General features: G+C 49.1%; 1 protein-coding gene across 1 annotated transcript in view; it reads left to right on the top strand.

Annotated features, from left to right (window-relative positions):
• PEPD (peptidase D) overlaps positions 1 to 21,833 on the top strand; it is a 161,167-nt gene that overhangs the window by 52,012 nt on the left and 87,322 nt on the right. Inside the window, exons 7-8 of the mRNA XM_006887875.1 lie at positions 2,197 to 2,241; positions 21,115 to 21,190. Of these exons, the coding sequence (XP_006887937.1) occupies positions 2,197 to 2,241; positions 21,115 to 21,190 (121 nt within the window). The remainder of the gene's footprint in view (positions 1 to 2,196; positions 2,242 to 21,114; positions 21,191 to 21,833) is intronic.

The following is a 21,833-nucleotide window of genomic DNA, read 5'->3' as shown; positions in this document are numbered from 1 at the left end:
CTTCTGGGCCAACAGAAGAACAGATTTGTCCTACAAGGAACACAAGTGAAATGCCTCTTAGAAGTGGGGGTGTTTGCCTTGGATGTACTGCAAGGAAGGACCCGCTCATTTAAGATCATTGTATCTGGTAAAGTAAGAGGGCCTTGTGACATTAAAGGCGACAGGGGTAACTTTTAATGAGATTGTTGGCACAATAGTCAAGCCTTGGGGTTATTAACAGAAAGAGTGAAAAACCAATGACTGCTGTTGCTCAGGATTTCAGCACTTAACAATCATAATGATCCTTAAACCCAAGAAAACTCTCTGAGCTGTTCAAGGGTCCGCCCGACTGAGAGCATCAGGGCTGAAGAAAATGTGAGAAGGACCTATATCAGACATCAAGAAACCGCTAACGATGTGGATCGAGGGCATGACACAGAAGCAAATCCCTCTCGGTGTGCGATGGGCCCTGCTAAGGCAAGAAACTTGTTTGAGATGCTCCAAGAAAAGGCAGGAGCATCTCAAGGCAGCAACTGTGCTGCTGCTGACCCAATGTCCAAATCACAGAATGTCCTGTTTCACAATATGTATTGAGGATGTAAGCAGTGCATGACTGTACTGAAAGCCACGTTTGGTCTCCCCCCTCCCCCCTAAAAAAAATCAATGTGGAAATCGATGTCTTCCAATATGAAGACTAATAAATACAAGTGAAAGTTGAGACTATCTGTTGTCAGAGGTAAGGTGGAAAGTAAGTGTTTATCCACAGGCGCTGCAGATCCCCACCCAAGCCGACAGGTCACTGGTCCTGTCCTGTCAATGACAAGGACTCCAGCTCTCCTGTGGAGAGTGAGCGTTAAGGGGGAAGAGCTGAGACCGGGAGTCTCCCACCCCTGTGTGAACACCAGGAACCTTCTAACTTGCTGCTTCCAGCAATTCCCCTTGCTGAGGAAGTTCACATAGTAAACCTGTCTGCGCCTTGGCATTTGCTAGAGTCAAGGGCTCCTCCGGACCTCTCTGGCACACTCTCTCTGTGAGGTGCCTCAGCCTCCTCACCCCAGTGTCCCCCTGTGCTCTGTGTCAACGTCCTTAGTGTTTCTAGGCAGGAAGTCAGGATGAAAGCAGACCCCACCTTGTTTGTTTTCCTCAGGGGTCCCAGTTTGATGCTGTCTGTTATCTGAAAAAGCTCTTGGGTGTTTGTAAAAGAGTGTTTCACTTTTCAGTTTATGATAGGACAAGTTTCAGTTTTTCTCTTAATAATTTAGTGCTGTAGGTTTTTACTTTTTCAACCAAGACTGTACTGGTGATGTGGCCTCAGCCCCATTGGCTCTTGGTTGTGTTCAGGAAGGAGGGAGAGAGAGAACCTGCTGCTCCCACCCACCCTGTCTCAGACAACCCCGCAGACAGTCCTGGGGGCTCTTGAATGCATTAGCAAATACGTGCAGGTTTCTGGCTGGGCCATGGGTTTCACACGCTCCTTTTCCCTCGTTGGGTGACACCTCACCCTGTGCCACCATTGTCAGGCAGAGGGAGCTCATGTGTGACTGGGCTCAGGCCTTTGTCTGAGGTTCTCACACTGGAAACACTACTACTACCAGCTGGTGTTGTGCACCATCGAGTCAGACCCTCCAGCGGGTTTTCAGACGCCGTAAATCCCACAGGAAGGAACTGCTCCTTTCTCTCTCGGAGCCGCTGGTGGATTTGAACTCCATCTCATTGCCACTAACGACCAGAACAGTCCTTCTCTTGTGGAGCCGTTGATGGATTCCCGTCCCCTTTGGATTGGCACTATAATAGGATGCTAAAATGTGCCCCTTTCCCCTGCCCTTTACTTCTTCATGGCTGGGATGCTCGCAGGCTCAACTTCAAACGTCTTCCTTTCAACGTATTCAGAAACCGGAACATCAGTAATGTCATCTTCCCTTCTTAATGCTCTTCTCAAATTGTTGGAGCCATGGCCTTTCTCTGTCTCTCTAGGGGCAGAGGAGGCTGTTCCAGCCTCCTGGTCATGGGGGGAGGGGGGAGTTTATTGGTAAGCTCTTGCACCCCAGCTGATGCAGCCAAGGCCCGGGCTGTGCATCAGAGGGTGATCCGCAGGCCTGAGCCGTGCGCTGGTTTGCTGTCCTCTCTCAGTCATGGTGTGTATGACTTGAATGTGTTACTTCTTGCGGGAGATTCTAGACTGTTGAACTAATGAACTTGCTTTATTTCCTTTTTCAGATTCAAAGTCAACAACACCATTCTTCACCCAGAGATCGTGGAGTGGTGAGTCCGGCGGTGGCCCTTTGGCTGTTCAGGGTGCTCAGGGAGGTGGGAGACCCTGCTGTTCCCTCCTACAAGTCTCAGAGGACCCTCAGACAAGCTGGTCCACACAGCCTCACCTCTCCACCCCTTCGGCATTGCTTTTATTTGTTTGTAAATGGATAAATTATTTAGAAAAGGAATGAATCACTACATGTATTCTTAGCTTCTCTTTTGTTTTCAATCTTTTAAAAGTTCCTACCGTAAGTAAGCCAAGCTAAGTTAGCCCAGTAAATAAAGAAAAGAGTAAATATAAACATCGCACATGATCCCTTCTTACGGGTTGTCAGTAGACTTGTGACAACCTCACAGAATGGAACTGCTGTGTGGCCTCTCAGAATCATCATCAGACCTGTGGTCTTAGGTGCCTCTGGGTGGCTTTGAACTGTCGGCCTTTCAGCCAGCAGTTTCTTCCTGTCTTATGCATGTGTCTTGACGTCCTGCTCTCTGCTGCTTTTGTTTCCAGCTTCCTTCCCTCTGTGATGCAGGCAGCCCATCTGCAGCCTTACTGGTTTCTCTTTGGCCACTCAAACAAAATCCTGTACGCCCTGGGAGTCATTTCAGACTCCTGACAGCTCCCAGCTCTGATGCGCCGCCCCTTTCCTTCCTAAGCATCAGTAAGCTCTTTGATGATGTTAGACCGTTTCTCCCCCCTGGGTTGAGTGAGTGCACTTAGAAGATGTCAGGGCCTTTGCCAAATCATTGCTGAACTGAGAGATGGGTAGACTTTTCACACAAGATCTTAATTCTTTACGGCCACATTTTCTGTGTGATTTGGGGATCGGGCTCGTTCAGTGTCTGCAGTTAGGGATGCCACAACCCAAAGGGTGAATAGGACTTGGCTGGGATCGTTGAGGAAAGTGAGGGAGGAGAGAGTACCTCAGGCCAAGGGATCAGAGTTCTCTCAGAGGCTGGAGATAAGACAGAGGAGGCGACACTGTGTGGACGGCAGGGACTGGCAGTGTGGAGGCTCAGGACAGAGAGATGGGCGTGGGCTGAACACTTTTGACTTGGACTTGAGAGAATGAGAAACAAAGGAAACCTTTGAGGCAGGAGACTAGTAGGAATGGATTGTATATTTAAAAGACATTTTGACTTCAGACTGGGGATCCATTATTGTAGAGGAACAAGGGTAGCCAGTGAGAAGATTACTGCTGGGGCCGAGGAGCAGAGGAAGGCAGGCTCTGGTGGGGAGCTCGTGACGGCTGAGTGAAGTTGAAGGTGGCTGGATTTTGTCATGAAGTGCTGGGCAGTGCCATCGCTGCGATGGGGAAGATTGGGTGGGGTGTTATGAGGAATTTGGGGTGTGTGGAGTGAGGTGTGTTCTGGGGGAGTGAGGGCTAGGCCTGAGGAGACAACCTGAGGACCATGACAGGGTTAGTACTGACCCTTGCGAGAGTTTGAGGGTAGGTGGGTCTTTGAAGGGTGTAGATAGGAAAGCTGTCCTGTGCCCACCATGGTCACTAAGGCTGAAGGCCTGTGTCCTTCAAGTTCATGACTGCCTCTTTTGTTTTTATAAAGTAACAAATGCCTGGCCCAGCCTGGGTACACGAACACAAGCTTCCCTCCACATACACCCTGTGTCCAGCAGCCCCTTGTGGTCACTTAGACTTTCGTGCTTTGGAGACCAGTCCTGGATTGTGCCCGCTGGTACTGCCCTGGGCATAAGTTGTCTGGTGGATCAAGCATGCTTTCATTCCAGTGACATTTCTAAGGCTCTGAGGGAGATTTTGCACGCATAAGAAGACGTCTCCATTTTATTAAAGCAAGCAGCAGGAAGGACTTATTTGGCGTTTGATGGCAGTGGAACAGTTGTAGAAATGTCACACTGTCCTTATTGCCTTGTGGGGACGGTGTTTGATAGCAGGGGCCCTGGCTGCTCTGGAGGGGCCGCCATTCTTGGTGAGTGGTCTTGGGCCCCACTCTTCTGACTGGCTTCAGTAAGATTCTGGGAGGCATGGCAGCAGGTCCTGTCCACATACAGGGAGGGCCCGCATCTCGTGAACTGAAATCCGGACTCAATGACCTATCTGTGAGGCCCCGGGTGCCGTGAGCTTCCCCACCCACTGGTTTGGGACACAGACATAACTGAATTCTAACCCCAGCCTGACTTCCTCAGAAGTCACGTAACTTCTGACTGAGCTTCATCATCTTTGAATACTGTTGTTGCTGACTCATTTCAGCCCTACGGACAGGAGATCTGAACGTTGCCCTATTCTTCACAGTCCTCACCTTCATGAGGGACATGATGCTTGGAAAGGCGGCTAGTCAGTGGAGAGGAGGAAGACCTTCAGCCAGGTGGACCGACACAGTGGCTCCTGCATAGGCACTAAGTGTATCAGGAAGCGTGGAGATGGACAGAGTTCAGATCTATTGTTCATAGGGTTGTTATGAATTGCACTTGATTTGACGGCACCTAATAACAACATTGTTACAGTCATTGTTTGATGGTCGTCTTTTTCCCTGACCCTCCACCTTCCCAAGCTTGATGTCCCTTTCCAAGGAGCAGCCTCTCCTAACAACGTGCCTAGAGTATGTGAAACAAAGCTTTGTCATCCTTGCCTCCAAGGAGTGCTCTGGCTGCATCTTCTCCAAGACATATCTGTACCTCTTTGGCAGCCCATAGACTATTCAGCACTCTTCTCCAACACCACAACTCAAAGATGTCCATTCTTCTTCTGTCATCCTTATTTATTGTCTAGCTCTCAGATGCAGAGGAAGTAACTGAAAAGACCATGGCTTGAATTAGATGCAGCTGAGTCTCTAAACCAACCCATTGCTCCTTAGCCCTTTGGAGAGGCCCTTGATAGCAGATTTTCCCAATGCAACCCATCTTTTTATTTCTTTTTTTTTTAAATTATTATTAAATTTTATTAGTTTTAATGAACATTTACAGAGATTTTAGGTTTTTATTCATTCATTGTTGCACTGTTTTCTCTACCCTCCTCCCCAGTTCATTCTTCTCCCCCCCCCCGCCCCCACGAATGTCTGTTTTAATTGTCCAATTGCCACAGTGCTTGTCAAAGCCAGTTCTGATTAATCTCCTTTGTCAGTGTGTCCCTTGCCATTCCCTATCACTCCTCCCTGAGAGAGACTTCACCCTGATTCATAAGGAAAAGGAGATGGCTTATTCTCTTAGCTACTTCCTGCTGAAAAGGGATGCTGTGGGTTTCAGGGTGAAGATCTTCTCTCACTACTCTAAAGGGCCCCTTTGGCAGTAGGAAACACATAGACTATTATGGAGATTGATTTTGGAATTTAGATGCACTGTTATCAATTGTGCTTGGCCGTACATGTTCATATCCTTGAAGATGTATCATGGAAGTGTTGCAGCCTAGAAGACACAAATTTAACTAACAAGTTAAAAGTCCATGAGTCAAAAATTAAAAAAACAGTAATATTCCGAGTAGAGGTTCTAATCGTGGCACAAATCAAGTTATAGAGGGAAGGTGGTTCTTACAATAAAAGGCCTATAGACTAGCACTTTGTCTATTATAGTGTAGAGGTTAGGAGCCACAAGATGTAGAGGCTCAGCTATGTCATTTATGGTTCTTAAGTCCTGGAGCAAATTCCATCTACCACTGGGTTGTTTTACAACTCGGAAGTTCGCATGCAAGGGAGAGGTGAAGTAAGGAACTGCTTATGAGGTTTTCCGTCCATTCCAACAACTAAGAAATAGTGAGAAGAGTTGGGACCCCAGAAGGCTTTTAGGACCAATTAGTAGGCTCTGTGTTCAGGAGAAAATGAATATACTTACCAGTAATGTTAATGCTCACCCACAGCTGTTCTGGGAGGATCTAAATCGTTGAAGTGTCTTTTGATTTCTTGGCTGCTGGTACCCAGAGTTGATTGTGGAGCCAAGCAAGATGACAACATTAATCTTTTCTCCATCTATTATGATGTTACCTGTTGGCCTAATGGTGAAGATGTTGGTTTTCTTGATGTTGAAATGTAATCCATATTGAAGGATGTAATCTTTGATCTTCTGTAGCAAGCATTTCTAGTCCTCCTCACTTTTATGTGCATACATAATGCAGGTTGCCGGTGAGTCTTCTCCGATCCTCATGCCACATTCTTCTCCAAGTCTGGCTTTTTGAGTGATGTGGAGGTGATGATTCACTGAGTCGCTAAGATTTGAGTGAGAGCATAAATCAAGTGCTGACATGGTTTAATCACAATGACCATCATCATCTTAGATTTCCTGTGTGCCAAATACTGGACGCATGTCTCCTTGCATAACAAACACCTCCTACCATCAAGCTGGTTCTGGCTCACAGTGACCCTCTAGTGGGATTCTGAGGCTGTAATTCCTTAAGGGAGGAAGAACAGTCCTCAGAGCAGCTGGAGGGCTCAAACTGCTGGTCTTTCAGTATATAACACTCCACAACAAGAGCCCCTTTTATTTAAAGAGAGAGTTCGTTTATGTAATAAAGTAGATGGTCTGGTTATCGCCATGCTTCAGATGAGGAAGGATTTCATTTTCCTTGGAGTTACAATCAATGCCCATGGAAGCAGCACTTAAGAAATCGAAAGGCGGATTTCGTTGGGCACCTCTGCTATAAAGAACTTAACTTTAACTGCTAAAGATCAGGGATGTCACTTTGCAAATCAAGGGGCGTCTGCCAGAAGCCATAGTATTTTCAATTGCTTCATATGCATGGGGAAGTTGGACATTGAATAAGAAAGATGGAAGAAAAAAATTGTAATATTGGCAAAGACTAGGAAGTGCATCATGGGAAGTGAAAAGAACAAACAGATCTGTTTTGGAAGGGGTGCAGCCAGCAGGCTTAGGAGGGAGGATGGGGAGGCTTCGTCTCACATTCATTGCGTGGAGCCAGGAGGAGCCAGCCCTGGAAGAAGACACCGTGCTTGGTAGAGGGTCCATGAAAAGGGGAAGAACCTGCACAAGATGCATTGACACGGTGTCCAGGCTTGAGCACAGCTGCACTTGTCAGGATGGGGGAGGCCCAGGCAGTGTTTTGTTCTGTTCATGCGGTGACTATGTGCTGGTGCCAACTTGTCAACACTTGACGGCAATAGATGAGGAAGGCGAGGCTCTGGCAGCTCAGTTACTCCTCTGTGAACAGCAAGGGCTTGAGCTGACCGGCTCCCGGGTTGGGTGCCTGCGCTGAGGAGCGCTTTGAGGGGAGAGGCCTCTCTCAGTGCCAGTGGGCTCTTTCCTCGGCTCACTCTTGACCTGCTGGGATTGCAGGTGGTGGTCAGAGCCCCGGGAGTGCATCTTGTGCTGAGGCTAGTGTGGGGCAGTAGGGTGTAAGCTAAGTGTCCCCTGCCCCACACCCGTCATTCCCTCCTACCCTCCAGATCCCCAGTGGCTCTGGCTGGGTGTTGGGATTCTCCCACAAGCCCCTGCTTGGAAGGCAGCAGGCAGCCTCGCATAGTTTCTCATTTTTGTTTGGGTGTCATTCATTTCCTTTCCATGACTGTTTTATTGTTTTCCATTCTCTCGAGCAGCGCCTTTTTGATTTCCTGTAAATTCCTCTATAATCATACTCTTTCCCCTCCAACAGGAGATCATAACTGATAATTCCTTCCCTTGTGTTGGGTATTGCAGTTGGAATGCGAAGGTCAAAAGTTGAAATTTAATAAGAGCAGGCATCTTCCTTCCATAATTTAGGCTGTGGCTCTACTTTCCTGTTTTGCAGATGATTAAATTGATCCGAAGGTAGGGGTAGGAAATGAAAGGAGATACTTTCAGTCGGCATAATAGCCTGGCGCCTTGGTCTCACTTAAGTCCCTCTGGTAGCGTCACAGAAGAGCAGGCACGACAGCAATTGCTGTGTGTCTTCTTGGGTTTTAAGTGGGAACCGTGCTAAATTGAGTCATCTGCCATTTTTAGAGCTGTTAATTACACGGAGTCAAAGTGTCCTGCGTGTATTAATCAGGAGTGGAGTAACATCTATTTCTACTCCCAGGCCTGTCTCTGTCCACAGGAGCTGGTGAGGGCAGATGGTTTAGGGGCAGAAATGTACCAGGTTTCCACATCCTGGATGACACGTCCCAAATTAGAAAATCTACGTAGATAATGACCTAGATTCAGATGCGTGCGTGAATCGTGTCGCAGCGGGGTGGCTCATCCTTGTCTCCTAATGAATAGACATTTAACCCTCCATGTGCCTAGGATACCAGCTAAGTGGAACTCGTAGGGCAGGATGAGAACCTGTGTGCCAGAAGGAAAGAAATGGGGTACAGAGGCATCAGGCAGAGGGGGAGGCAGTTAGGCCAGGGCTTGGGCCAGGGGACCCCCTTGTCCTTCTGTCCACAGCTTGTTCCGGGCACATCAGCAGCACGCATCAGTTCCCAGCTGAATTTGGCTGTCAGTCTCTTCATCCCTCGGGTTTCTTTGAGAGGACTATTGATTGTGCCTCCCTAGGATGAATCATTTCAACCAGCTCTTTTCTCTTGGTCTCCTTGGTTCTGGCATTTTATGTTCCGTGTTGCAGGCTGTGGGTAGAGTGGTCAGAGGGCTCCTGAGGTATTGAACTCCCGCCCACCTGACTCACAGAGCCGCCCCTGTGCATTCATCTCCTGGGACGATGGAGCTTCTGTCCCTTTAAATGGGCTTTGTTCACCACGGTGGCACTTTGATGCTTGGAGATGGGATTTGGAGATACTTCATCTAGCCTCGCTGCTGTTTTAATCAGTGGAACATTCAGGCCACTGTTAATTGATGTCTTAATTCCAGGTTTAATGCCCTGAGGCAGTTTTGTGACCTGTGAATATTTAAAAAAAAAATTGCACAAATAAATCTCCGCCCTGGGCTGTGGCTAGAGATTCCATGCCTGGAGTGGATGCTGGGGCCTCAGCCTGCTGGCCCCACGCTATGCTCTGCATGCTGCTTTTCTGTTTGAACAGCTCCTGGATGTGGTACAGCTCGGGGAGGGCCACGCAGGGCACAGTGAGGGGACAGGACAGAGCTCAGTGTCCAGATCCTCCCAGGTGCCTCCTCACCCCTTGCTGAGCCTGAGCCACCTCTCGCTGGACCTCATTTGGGGCTTCTCACTTATCTTGCTTTGATCCTCCTTCTCTTCCTCCATTCCATCATGGATGGTGCTGCCTTTGTGGATATAAACCCAATAGGTCATATTTCCAGTCACACTCTGCACTGCCTCAGGTGAGACTCAGCTGGGGCCAAAGGTGCTGCTAAGAGACCCTCATCCCAGAGGCTGGGGTTCCTGTAGAGGCCAGGCATCTTAGTTACCTAGAAGCTCTAGTGGCGTCTGTAGTGAGTTAAGCTGCTAACCTGAAGGCTGCACATCTCCAGGGGTTCAAATTCACCAGCTGCTCATAGGAGAAAGATGGATAATCATCTCCCCTTGTTACTTACTGCCTAGGAAACCTGAAGCAGGGCCACTGCAAGTGGAAACCAACTCAGTGGCAGTGAGCTACAGCAGAAATACCATAAATGAGTGACTAGCAAGCAAGTTAAAAAGAGCAATTGCAGTGTGGGGGAAGGTGGAGTCTGACCAGTTAATGCTACAAAGGGGAACCATCTCTATCAATAACATCTACAAGTACCTAATAAATAGCTGCAAGGTCAGACATGTCAGGCAAGGTCAGGCTACAAGGTCCCACACTTCTGCTCCTACTTCTGTTAATCACTGGATCTGATGTTTGTTGCAAATTGACTCACAGACTTGAATCAACGGTTGTGGAGTTTATTAAGGAAATTGGTTGAGGGGTGAGTGAGGCAAAAGATAACACACAGTGCAAAGTCCAAGTTCAGTCCAGCAACACAAATGCAAGAAAACATCTGGTTTCCTCAGTCATCCAGCAAGCTTTGTCTTACAGCAGTCACCAGTCAGATCTTTCTTCAGTTGTCTAGCAAGCAGAACCTTTGACTCTGGCTCCATCTCTATGGCTCTGTCAGGCTATGCTTTACTACAGTCTCTCCACAGTCTGGCCAGCTCTCCTCCTTATTTTAGCCCCACAGCTATAGGTGATGTAGAAGAAACTGATCAGCAGTGAACCACGTGTCTTGCAGTTGAAGCAGCTGTAGACCACACCCCCAGAGAGGGCTAAGGCAATGACTAGACAAGCCATCACACACAGTCTGAATTGGGGTTAGGAAGGTTTTCTTTCTGTGTCAGCTCTAGGGGAGGCCCCTTGTCTCTCTGAGCATCTCCTCCTGAGCACTCTTCACGTACCTTGCATCTCTCTTCCCTCATCTGCTTTTCCCATCTTTTGTATTTCAGAAGAGATTGAGTGAAGATACATCCTACACTAGTTCCACTATCAGATGACAAAGCGGACCCATTCCTAAATGGGGTTGTGGCTCCAGGCATGCAGACTGCCAGAGCTCAGTCCCAGTGCCTTCAAGTAGATGCCACCAACTCACAGCTACCCTATAGGCCAGGGTAGAACTGCCCCATAGGCTTTCTTTTTTTTTTATTTTATTTTATTATTTGTGTGAGTGTACCGTCAAATCAGATCTGACTGGTACAGGAGGAGATTGTCCCTCCTCACCCGGCAGAGCATCTGGTGGATTTGAACCGTGAGCCTCTGGGATTGCAGGGTAACTTCTTGCCACTAGGCCACCAGAGCTCCCCTCCCCATAGGCTTTCTAAGGCTGAAGTTTTTATAGAAGCAGAGAGTGGCTGGTGGGTGAGAACCACTGATCTTTTGATTAACCCTCAGGGCTTTAGATGTAAAGACTAGGAACTAGCAGTGCATACTAGGGGGAGCTCTGGTTACCTAATGGTAAGAAGATGCCCTGCAGTCCCCAAGATTTGATTCCACCAGCTGCTCTGTGGAAGAAGGATGAGCATTCTCCTCCTGTGCAATTTACTGCCTCCGAAAACCCACTGGAATGTCAGCTATGAATCATTTTCCAACTCGACAACTAACAGCAGCCCTAGAGAAAGGAGGCACAGTTTACTCTGTCACACTAGGCTAAGGTGGAACCCCTTTTCCTTACCTTTTTGAGGCAGTAGCAGAAGTATCCTCATCAGATTCAGAGCAATGGATTCTTCTGGAAGTAGGGAGAAACTGCAGAGTGCTGGAAAGGCTTGTTGTTTTCTGCAGTAATCTCAGCAGTGGTTTCTGGCCCTTGTGGTCATCATAGAGATAGCCAGGCCAGGCAGGAAGCGTCCCTCTGCTTGGCATCCAGGTGAAACTGATGCCCAGAGTCACCTGTGGCTAACCGGCCAAAGCAGCACTCAGTGGCCTTCTATTTTCAGGGCCTTTTTCAAGCTCACATGACAGTGAGGCAGGCCCAAGCTCAGCCAGGCCAGCTCCACCAGAGAGCAGCCTTTGTGAATAATCTGTCCTGCTTCAGTTTACACTTTTTTTTTTAATGTGACTGGAAAAATTACTCCTGTGTAGAGCAGGCAAAGGCCTGGTTTCCCACCTTCCCCAAAGTAAAATTAGGAAAGAATGCAGAACTCTGGGCTCTGAATGCTGAAAATGCTTATAGTCTCTGATGGGAAAAGAATAAGACTTGAGATACAGTTATTAAAATGTACAAAATAAAATTACATTGCTGGTCTTGTAAGAACTTTACAGTTTTCCTAAATGTACACCTGTGCAGCAGTGCACCTGTTTAAAGAATATAGAATTCTGTTTCATTTGTTATTCTTAAGACTATGGTTGAAGTGTATTGTGACAGTGTGGTAGTTAAGAAAACACTATTATTACTGCAAGGTTTAAAATCAGGAAGGGTGTATACCAGGGATGTGTCCTATCTCCATACCTTTTCAATCTGTATGTGGAACAGATCATCTGGGAGGCTGGGGTCTATGAAGAGGAATGTGGTATCAGGTTTGGAGGAAGACTCGTCAACAACCTGTGTTAGGCAGATGACACAACCTTGCTTGTTGAAACTGGGGAGGAGCCAAAGTACTTGCTGCAGGTCAAGGACTGCAGCCTTCAATATGAATTGAAGCTCATCATCAAGAAAACCAAGATTTTCACTGCTGGACTGATTGGCAGCATCATGATAGATGGTGAAGAGATTGAGATTGTAAACAGCTTTAGTTTGCTTGGCTTCACAATCGACACTCTTGGTACCAGCTGCCAGGAAATTAAAAGACAAATTGCATTGGGAAAGTCTGCTGTCAGGGACATCTCCAGAGTATTGAAGAGCAATGATGTCAGTCTGGAGACTAAGATGCGCCTGATCCAGGCCATGGTCTTAAGAATTACATGTTACGCATCAAAAAGCTGGACAATGATTAGGGATGGAAGAGAATTGATGCTTTTGAGCTGTGGTGCTGGAGAAGGATATTAAATATACAATGAACTGCTAAAAGAACAAACAGACCCAACCTAGAGAGGGTGAAACCAGGGTGCTCCTTGGAGGTCAGGATCCTGAAGCTTTGTCTGACGTACTTTGGACATGTTGCCAGGAGGAACCTGTCCTTGGAGAGGGGCAATCATGATTGCGAGAGTGGAAGGGCAGTGCAAGAGAGGAAACCCCTTGATGACATGGGCTGACTCAGTGACTAGGGCAATGGACGTAGGTGTATCAGAGACAAAGTTGACTCAGGATTGAGCAGAGTCCAGAGTTATTGTACACAGGGTCACTATGAGTCACAGGCGAGTCGATGGCACATAGTAATAACAACAAACATTATTGTTATATAGTATGGCGTTAGAACTGGCCCATAGCTCCAGTGTCTCTTCAGAGGCAGTTGATCACATAGGAAGAGATTGCCCATCCTTCTCCTGCAGAGCAGCTGATGGCCTCAAACCACGTCCCTTTGAGATTGCACTGCAGCTTCTCACTACTAGGTCACTACAGTTTTGTGGGAGAAAAGAATATTTTTTTTTACAGAAAACCCAAACAAAATTCTTGAGATATAAGTCTTTCTTCTCCTTAGATGATTTGGTGTCATAATTTCCCCAGCCTAATTCCCAGGAGGGTGTTTAGCTGCAGGGGGAAGATAGAAAGAGGGCTTGTGAAGGTGGGCTTTGAGCTGAGTCCTGGGCCTCGATCCTCAGACTCCCTCTTCTATGTGTGTGGCTGTGGGAGGGGCTGTACCAGCTGGAGGTAGTGCTCTGGTCTGGAGGGTGCTGAGCTGTGTCCTGTGCTCTGCACTGGGAAGGCCAGGCTGAGTGACTCCCTCTACTGACCTGGTCAGCTCCACCAAGGTGGAATAGAATGGAGTGGAGGGGGCCTCTTAATTTTGAAATGAGGCCATTAGCTCTGTTTGCAGGAACTAAGTTGTTTTCTAGCTTCGGTGCAATACCCAGGTATTGATAACTAAGGGCCAGGTACAGCCCTGGCATTAGGACACTGCCGTCCAGACTCTGGCATTTTGAAGGGAAACTTAAGTAAATGTGGTAGCTTACCAGAGAATCATAGGGACTGTCCAGGGGACATAGGGAAGGGATCTTGCCTGGAACATAGTGGGGACTAGGGGAGCCTGCACTTTGAGAAAGGTGTGCTTAAGACAGGCCAGGAAGCAGAGGATGAAAGGTGACAGCGAAGGACAAGTGCCAGGCAGCGGCTGAGGCTGGAGGAGGGGCGGGGTCAGGCGGCACGTGACCCGCAGTCTCCTGAATCCTCTTTTGTGGCTTGTTACTCTGAGCTGCCTCCTGATCGCAGCAACTCTGTGCACAATGGAAGGCAGCGCTGCTCTGGCCTGGGCGAGACGCCCACAGCAGTTGCCAATTGGACTGTTAGGTTCATCGGCTGATTATTGTGAACAAATCGACACTTTTCCACCTAGTCTGCCTTAGTCTGGAAGTGCTCCTGAAATCTGTTCAGCTTCATAGCAACACACAAAGTCTCCACTGATAGCTACACTGATGGGTGACAGCCACACTGAGGAGGAACAGCCACACCGAGGGGTGACAGCCACACCCATGAGTGAGGGCCACACCAAGGGGCGACAGCCACATTAAAAAAAGCCACACTCGGAAAGCCCACTGGAAGGGCAGCTATGAGTCTGTTCTAACACAAAGGCACACAACAACAACAGGGACTAGGCAATTCCGGGCCTTGCTGTTGTTATTTCTTCCTATTAAGTTGATTCCTAGTCAGCCTGGACCTTGCCCTGGCCTGTGCCCTTCTCACCTCTGCTCGAGCCATTGCTGCAGTCATCTTGTCAGCCTGTTCTGTTGAGGGGCTTCCTTTCTCTGACCCTCCACCTCACCCGTCATGATGTCCTCTTCCTTGGAATGGCCCCTCCTGACACCATGGCCTGGTGGACAGTCATGGCTCGAGAGTTGTCCAAGCTGGAGAGGATGGCGTGGGGGTGGCTGTGGTGGGATGGAGGAGGTGGGGTCACGGTCATGGCCGTGAGTGGAAGTGGGATGTGATGGAGGGGCGCTAGCTTAGTTCCCGCAGTGACGCCTGCGTCTCTCTGTTAAGCCTGGCTTCAAACCGGTTCAGTAATTGCCATTTTAAACAAGGACCGCATGTGGGTTGCATAGCAACCAGATCCCTTGCCTGCAGTATTTTGATTGAGTCAGAAACAAAAAGCTGGATTTAAAGCCAGATTTCAAGAGATGAGATGGAACAGAGTGGGGGTTCATGTGGGCTGAGCTCAAGTTGTCTGGGGTTGGAGGAGGGCTTCAGAAATGGGGAAAGAGGAGGCAGGCAGCCCCCTCTGTGTCAGGTGAGCTGAGGGAACTGTCTGGGAAGAAGTGGGGCTCTCCGGAGGCTCAGGAGTGCCAGCTGGGCCGAACAGGCTGCTGGTGGGTCTGAGGAAAGTACAGGTGGGGCTCAGGTGAGGAGAGGACAGAGTGGAAGGTGAGGGCACACGGGAAGCTGTTAGAAAGAATGACAAAAGCTGCTCCCCCGTCTTTACTGCCAAGGACAAGGACGGTTATGGTTACGGCTGAGATCTGAGTGTGGCTGGATGAGGTGAGAGCAGAGGAACTTCTGTTTGTGAGAACTTGTTTCCCAGTGAGAGGAGGTTGGTGCATTGAAGAGGCTCGGATTTGGATTATGAGCCTGCCTGGGGTGGGGAGAGCAGGAAGTGGGGAGTGGAGCCTCAGTGGGCAGCCAGCACCCCTTTCCTTGTGAGGGGAAGGAGGGTGGAGTAGTGACGAGGGGGCTCTGCTGATGTCATCCGTGTTCTCTGTGAAGTGGGAGATGAGTTCATTCATCTGCCCGGAGGGAGGCAGCGGAAACGTGGGGGTGTCTGGGGTGGGGAGTAGTGGAGAAAGCCTGCCGTGCTTCGCCAGGCCTCCTGGCACAAGTGGGCTAAGCTGGGGCGCAGGTGGTGACCAGGAGCTGCTGCGCGTGCCCACCCACCCGACTGTGCCCACCTGCAGGCTTGACCCAGCATGTGTGCATGCAGGGCACAGGGTCTGAGGAACACATAGTGTTGGCACAGACGGAGATCTCAGCTGAAGAGAGACAGAGGGCTGAGGTGGGCACAGGAGGTGCTGGCTGCACGGCTCGCGCCCGGCGCCCCCCAGGGGTGTCACTTTGAGGCTGTACCGCACTCAGGATTAGCACATGTCTCCCCCTCCCCGGCCCAGGTCCTAGGCTGGGCCCGTGGAGGACAGTAGTGAGGCCTGAGGCCAGAGTGGCCGCCAGGGTATCTTGTGAGCGCATCTCCCCTCGGGATAGAGGGGCTGCTCGGGACAGAGGGGCTGCTCGTAGCCGGGCCGGTGCCCTTCCCCACGGTGTGGATGCAGGAGGTGCCTCTAAATTGATGAGCACTTTCTTCAAGAGAGGACTTCGGAGAAGGTCTCTGTGAGCTTCGGTTTTACACTTTCCCCAGTGGTTTTAGTCTTGGGAAGAGGAAGGAAGGTGACATGAGGGAGTCGAAGGCTTCCTCCACGTCCCAGTGACCGAGGCCTGGCTGTCCTGGTGTCGGAGAGGTGGTGGGAGCCAGTGGCCGGCTGGGCTGCTTCTGAGGACATTCCCTGAGGATTTGCTGCCTCTGACAAGTGACGGGAGCAAACAGGCTTACCATCTGAGGTCCTGGCTCCACACCCCAGCACTCCCTTGTGGGTGGAGAGCCCCTAGGAAGGTGAGGGGTACAACTTTCACCCTGGACAAAAGTGGGGACTCTCTCCCACTGCAGGTCTCAAGTGTATTTGCTCTGTAAGAGAAAAGTGGATGCTTGGCGAGCTCTGGTGGCCTAGTGGCAAGAAGCTGCACTGCAGTCCCTGAAGTACACTGTTCGAATCCACCAGATGCTCTGCTGGAGAAGGAGGGACAATCTCCTCCTGTAACAATCAGATCCAATTTGACACACACACACACACACACACACACACACATTTTTTTTAAAAAAAGAAAAGAAACGTGGGAGCTTTAGAAATCGTTTGGCCACTTTGGAAATGAAACAGAGCCAGCCACTGAGAGGCCCTGAGGATGCTTCTGTTCTGGGGCCACAAGTCACCCCTTGTCCTTTCTCCAGTCTGGGCCACCCTCCCCCAGGCCCGGCCCCTGCCCGTCACTCCCTCCCGTAGCAGCTCCCCCTCTTTGTCTCGCTGGTCCTTCTCCCAGGCCATGGTGCCCGTCGCACCCCACCATTGTGCGCCTGATGGCATGTCATTAGCAGTACTGGAGAAGATACGGGCACCATGTCCCATATGGGCAGGACCGCGTTAGTGTCGTCAGGTTTTAGCCAGTAGTACGTGCACCGAGTTGAACAGAGCTGCGAGCGTGGGGTCTAATGACGCTGATACTTTAAAAACTAAAACAAACTCCCAAACAAACACCTGCCTACACTGCTCTACCCTCCTCACTAGGAGCAAAGAGCTCTGTTTCTGCCACAGAGTTTGATTCTTCATTGGTTACATATGCCCTCTTGGCATGGCCTTGACCTTCCTTTATTGCCTCCTCAGTGAACTTCCTGCATTGTGTCTTCAGATCTGTGAAACTTATTTCTATTATTACCATAACTATCTCAGTCAGGAAGAGTCTCAAGTCCATCAAAGGCAGATGGATTCCCCAACCCCTTGTAATAATCATCAAAGAAGCACTGGTGGCATGGTCCATAGCAAATTGGGCTGATAATTGCAAAAGCCTTGTGTCTCCAGCAGTTCGAATCCCCTATCCACTCCAAAAGGAGAAAGATGGACACTCTCTTCCCAGTGCATGTGACATTCTCAGAAACTCAGTGGAAGGTTGCTGTGTGTTAGAATAAAATCAAAAGCAGTGAAATGTTGTTGAATACCCATCAGTTGTAGAAACTCCCTCCATATTTTAATTTCTTACATATTTGGAATGTGATTTTCTCTCTTTTTTAAGTTAAAAAAACCCAACCCCAAGTAACTTTAATTATTACAAATGCAACATGTGTGCATTTTTGATAGGAAGTACAAGACAGCACACATTTCGTCAGCTGACTTGTCCAGTTTAGAATTGGTCCATTTCTCCACGTCGCACATAACGGCTCTGACTGCTTTTCTCTCCTTGATACCAGCTTGTCATGGAGATACGTCAGCTGTGCTGTATGATGTCCTACTTTCTGGATTTGGTTGGATGTTCCCTTGTGACATTCAGCTTGTCCTTCTGTCAAACTTGCAGTTAGATATAAAGTCGTCCAAGTTAAAACTATTTGGCTGGAATCAGTGATGAGTATTGTGTCTCTTTTGCTTCCTTGCATCAGAACAGGTGCAGTGTTTGTTGATTTACCATCAGTGCTGCTGAGATTCGCCAGTGAGTTGTATTCCTATCCTCTCCTTCCCCAAAGGAAGTAGAAAGTTAACTGTTTGGTGTTACTTTGTTACTGTTTGAGTACCTGTATGTAATCCACAACTGTCACTTGGTTTTGATTCATTGTATCCCTCTATCAGGTTTCCAAGGCTGTAAATCTTTATAAGAGACCACCTCCATTTCCTACCTCGGAGCAGGCTGGTGGAGTCAAACTTCCAGCTTTTTGTTTGGTACCCTAATATATAATGCTCTATGCCAGACAGAATTCCTTTTCATATATATTTTTACCTTTGTCATCTTTTGCTGAGAGAAAAATATATGGCATATTACCAAGTGCTTTGAACTTCTTATTCATTCTATCTGTGGAAATAAATCTATTCCATTTTTCTTGTGGACATTCAGAGTCCCAATACTTCAAGCTGATTTCTATGGATTACATTTAAAAAACTCGCTTTTTCACATTCCCTGAGATTTCTTTTAATTATATTTTTTGCTAATTTGAGGTGCTCATGTTGTATAACCTGGAGAGTGTTCTCTACCAGCCCATAGCGCACACCTCTCTGGCGATCCGAACCTGCCAGCACTTTGTGGGAGAAAGATGGGTGGTCTCCTCTTGTGCAGTTTGAAGCCTTGGGAAACCCACGAGAGGGTCAACTGTGGGCTGGTTCTGACTCAAGGAGGATGAGTCCGGAGTCTAGTCTTTGGTTAATTCTACCTTTGGAAAAATATTTCATCACATCCTCTTGGTTGGCTTATAATTGCTTTCTCTCTTTTCCATTCTGGAATATATAATTAACTACTTCTCCAGAAGGGCTGTATGAGCAGTTAACTTTCTGAGTTTTCAAATACTTGGAAAAGACCCTTCCCCCTTTTTATCTGTGTGGTGGTCTGTCCTGGTATAGAGTTATATGTTTAAAAAGAACTTACTTGTTTGAAGTGTGAGGCAAAAGGATTCAGGTGTGGAAATGGAGGTAGGGAAACTTTTGACAGGTTATTTTGTGTAAGCTTCAGTTTGCCCATCTGTGAACAGGGATGGTAATAGTGATTTCAGATAGGTTTCCTGGGAAACTGGCTTGGAGGTCGGTGGGCAGGAAGTGTACTGAGCAGTGGAAGGGAAGGAGAGGGCAGGATTGGGCCTGTGGAGAAGCTGGGCTGTAGTGCAGTGACTGGAGGCCTCGTGTGGAGCTGATCCCGCATGGAGCACAGGGCCCGAGATGGCCCTGCAGAGATGTACCCCTGCGATGCGAGGAGCTGGGCCGTTGCGCCCTCGAGGAGACTTGCAGGGGTGGGCCTCGGTGGGAGAGTGAGCCTCCCCAGGTGTGGGTGTTCTTAGAGAGGACTTGCTGGCTGTGCTCTCACATGCTGGGCCGTGAGGCCACAGGCCTGGACCACAGCGGTGTGAGCAGTGCATCTGACTCCACCTCCGTTTACAGGACTGCACAGAATCCAGCCAGTACGTCTTTTCCAGCTCAGGGGCCCCACAAGCGTCAGGTTAGGACTGGGCTGAGAGGGCTGATGGTGTCTGACCTCCGAACACATCCCCAGGCTTTTCTCCCAGCATTTTATTTATTCATTTTCCCATTTCTTTCTTTTTTAAATCTCCAGCCATTTGGTTGGTGGCCCAGAACTCTAAGCATTCCAGGGACTTTCTAGCATGAAATAATTCACTCGTTGCTGTCAAAGCCAGCTCATAGCTGACGCCCCAGCAGGTGCCTCTGGTGGATTCAAACCACCAGAGTTAGCAGCTCAACTCTACCCACTAGGCCAACAGAGTTTCCTAGCATGTAGTAGGCTCTCAAGAAATGTAATTTTTTTAGTAATTATGATTATTATTTTATTATTATTATTATTAATTTTAATGAAAGCTTACAGACTTTGGATTTCCATTCATTCATTGTTATACTTTTCTCCCTGCCTACCCCTCCTCCCCAGTTCTCTCTTCTCTTTGAAAAGTAAAAGAAAAATTCTAAATAAAAAGAAGAGAGGTGGCATGTGTTTTTTGGATTTGCCTAACTTTGAGGGCCTACTCTAATCCTGGGAGATTGTCTTTTGATGAGAATAGAGGCAGCCTGCCTGAGGCGGTTGGGGTCCTGTCTGGCTTTGGGGTGGGCAGTGTGTGCAAGGCAGCGCCTAGAGGGGTGAGGGGTTTGTCTGACACACACTTTCTTAGCACGGACTGTGTGCCAGGCTCTGTTCACGATGCTCTTAACTCTCATGACCATTTCCAGTGAGGAAACAACACTGTTATTTTCTCCACTTTACAGAAGAGGACAGAGTCACAGAGGGAGGATTGTGCCCATGGCCAGAAAGGGTCTGTCCCCTGTCCCCACTCCAGTAATGACTGGCGTGCCCACTGTCTAGATGCCGTGGACCTGGAGTTACTTATTTGACATGGATGGCTGTGGAGAACTAATATTGACATAGCTCTTCTAGTGAGACTTAACTTGGACATGAGCTTGACTCCAGGACCAAAACTCAAGCAGACTAACCTGAGTTTATTGTGAGGATCCCATGAACCCACCAGAATCCTGTAATAGTGGACGGAACTGCATCTCCAGGGAGAGCAGTGTCTCTCCCGCCCCCCCCCCCCCCCCCCGTCACTCCTCTCTTTTTCTGTCTGTTCCTAGCCCCCTGCCTCTGTCTGCAGACCAGCACTTTCCACGTTGGTACCTGCACACCTGTGGTTGGGCCTGACCACCTCGTCCCCTTATCCGTCTCACCAGGGCATGGTGGCACATGCCATTTCTGGGTTGTCTGTTGAATAGATATGTGGGAGGGGAAGGGAAAAGAGGGGCCTTTTTACCCCCCGAGCGTGAGGTGCAGCAGCCTTGCCATGTGGATACCTCCCCACTTGGTGAATGAGAAAACTGGATCTCAGAGAGACCGTAGATAGAGGGTGGACCTCTGCCACCCACAGCAGCTTCCAGATCTTGTAGCAAAACAACACGCATGCCCATGGTTTGAGCTGTGTCAGGATGGGCAGTGGTGCTGTCCCCTTCAAGGCTTTACCTCTAGACCACTTAGTGCAGCGGTCACTGCAGGGGCTTTGATGACCCTGCTGGTGGCCCCAACCTCACGTCCAGGCAGCCCACCTGCAGCGTGGCAAGGCCTGGCTCTGCATGGTCTGCTCCAACACAGCTGCAGGCAGACCTGCCATTGACGTTCCTTCTTGACTGTTCAGGGTTTGGTTGACCCGAAGGAGAGGGCCAGAAAGCCACTGACCTGGAGATTTGTTTTTCTCCTCTCTACAGCCGAGTGTTTAAGACGGACATGGAGCTGGAAGTGTTGCGCTACACCAACAAGATCTCCAGTGAGGCTCACCGAGAGGTAAGTCGGGCCCGGGCTTCCCTTCTCGTTTGTTGGACTTTGTGCCCTGGCTGGGTTTGCCAGCAGCACTGCACTGTGTGGACAGCGGGGCAGTACCACAGTGGACAGTCACAGGATGTGCCTCAGTCCCTGAGCTGGGAGCAGGCCAGGGTCTCACTTCAGACAGCCCCTCATGGAGGTGTCTCTTTTTGTGCCCTTGTGAGGACAGGGCCAGGCGAGCTTCGGCCCCAGATGCACACAAGCAGTATGAGGGGAGGGCAGGGCCAGGCGAGCTTCGGCCCCAGCTGCACACAGACTGTATGGGGTGAGGACAGGGCCAGGCGAGCTTCGGTCCCAGCTGCACACAGACTATAGGGGGTGAGGGCAGAGACTCCTACTTTCACGGGACTAGCAGGCGCTGACACTTGTCGGATTTTTCAACAACTTCCAGGAGGGAAGTCTCTCCTTCCTGCTGTCCCGGCAGTCCATGGCTAATTTAAAATTAGTCCTTATTCAGGATTCAAGCCCATTTATCACTGACACCTATTTTTTTTTTTTGAAAACAACTTCTCCTGGGGCTCCCCTGAACCTCCCTGCTCTTCTTGGGATGAGACCGATAAGGAAGTAGTCTCCTTGGAGGGTGCTCGGGAGGGCAGTCACCCCG

The sequence above is a fragment of the Elephantulus edwardii genome, unplaced genomic scaffold, assembly GCF_000299155.1.
Source record: "Elephantulus edwardii isolate Elephantulus edwardi_28Jun2011 unplaced genomic scaffold, EleEdw1.0 scaffold00062, whole genome shotgun sequence".
NCBI lineage: Eukaryota > Metazoa > Chordata > Mammalia > Macroscelidea > Macroscelididae > Elephantulus > Elephantulus edwardii.
This window is presented reverse-complemented; position numbering and strand designations above follow the sequence as displayed.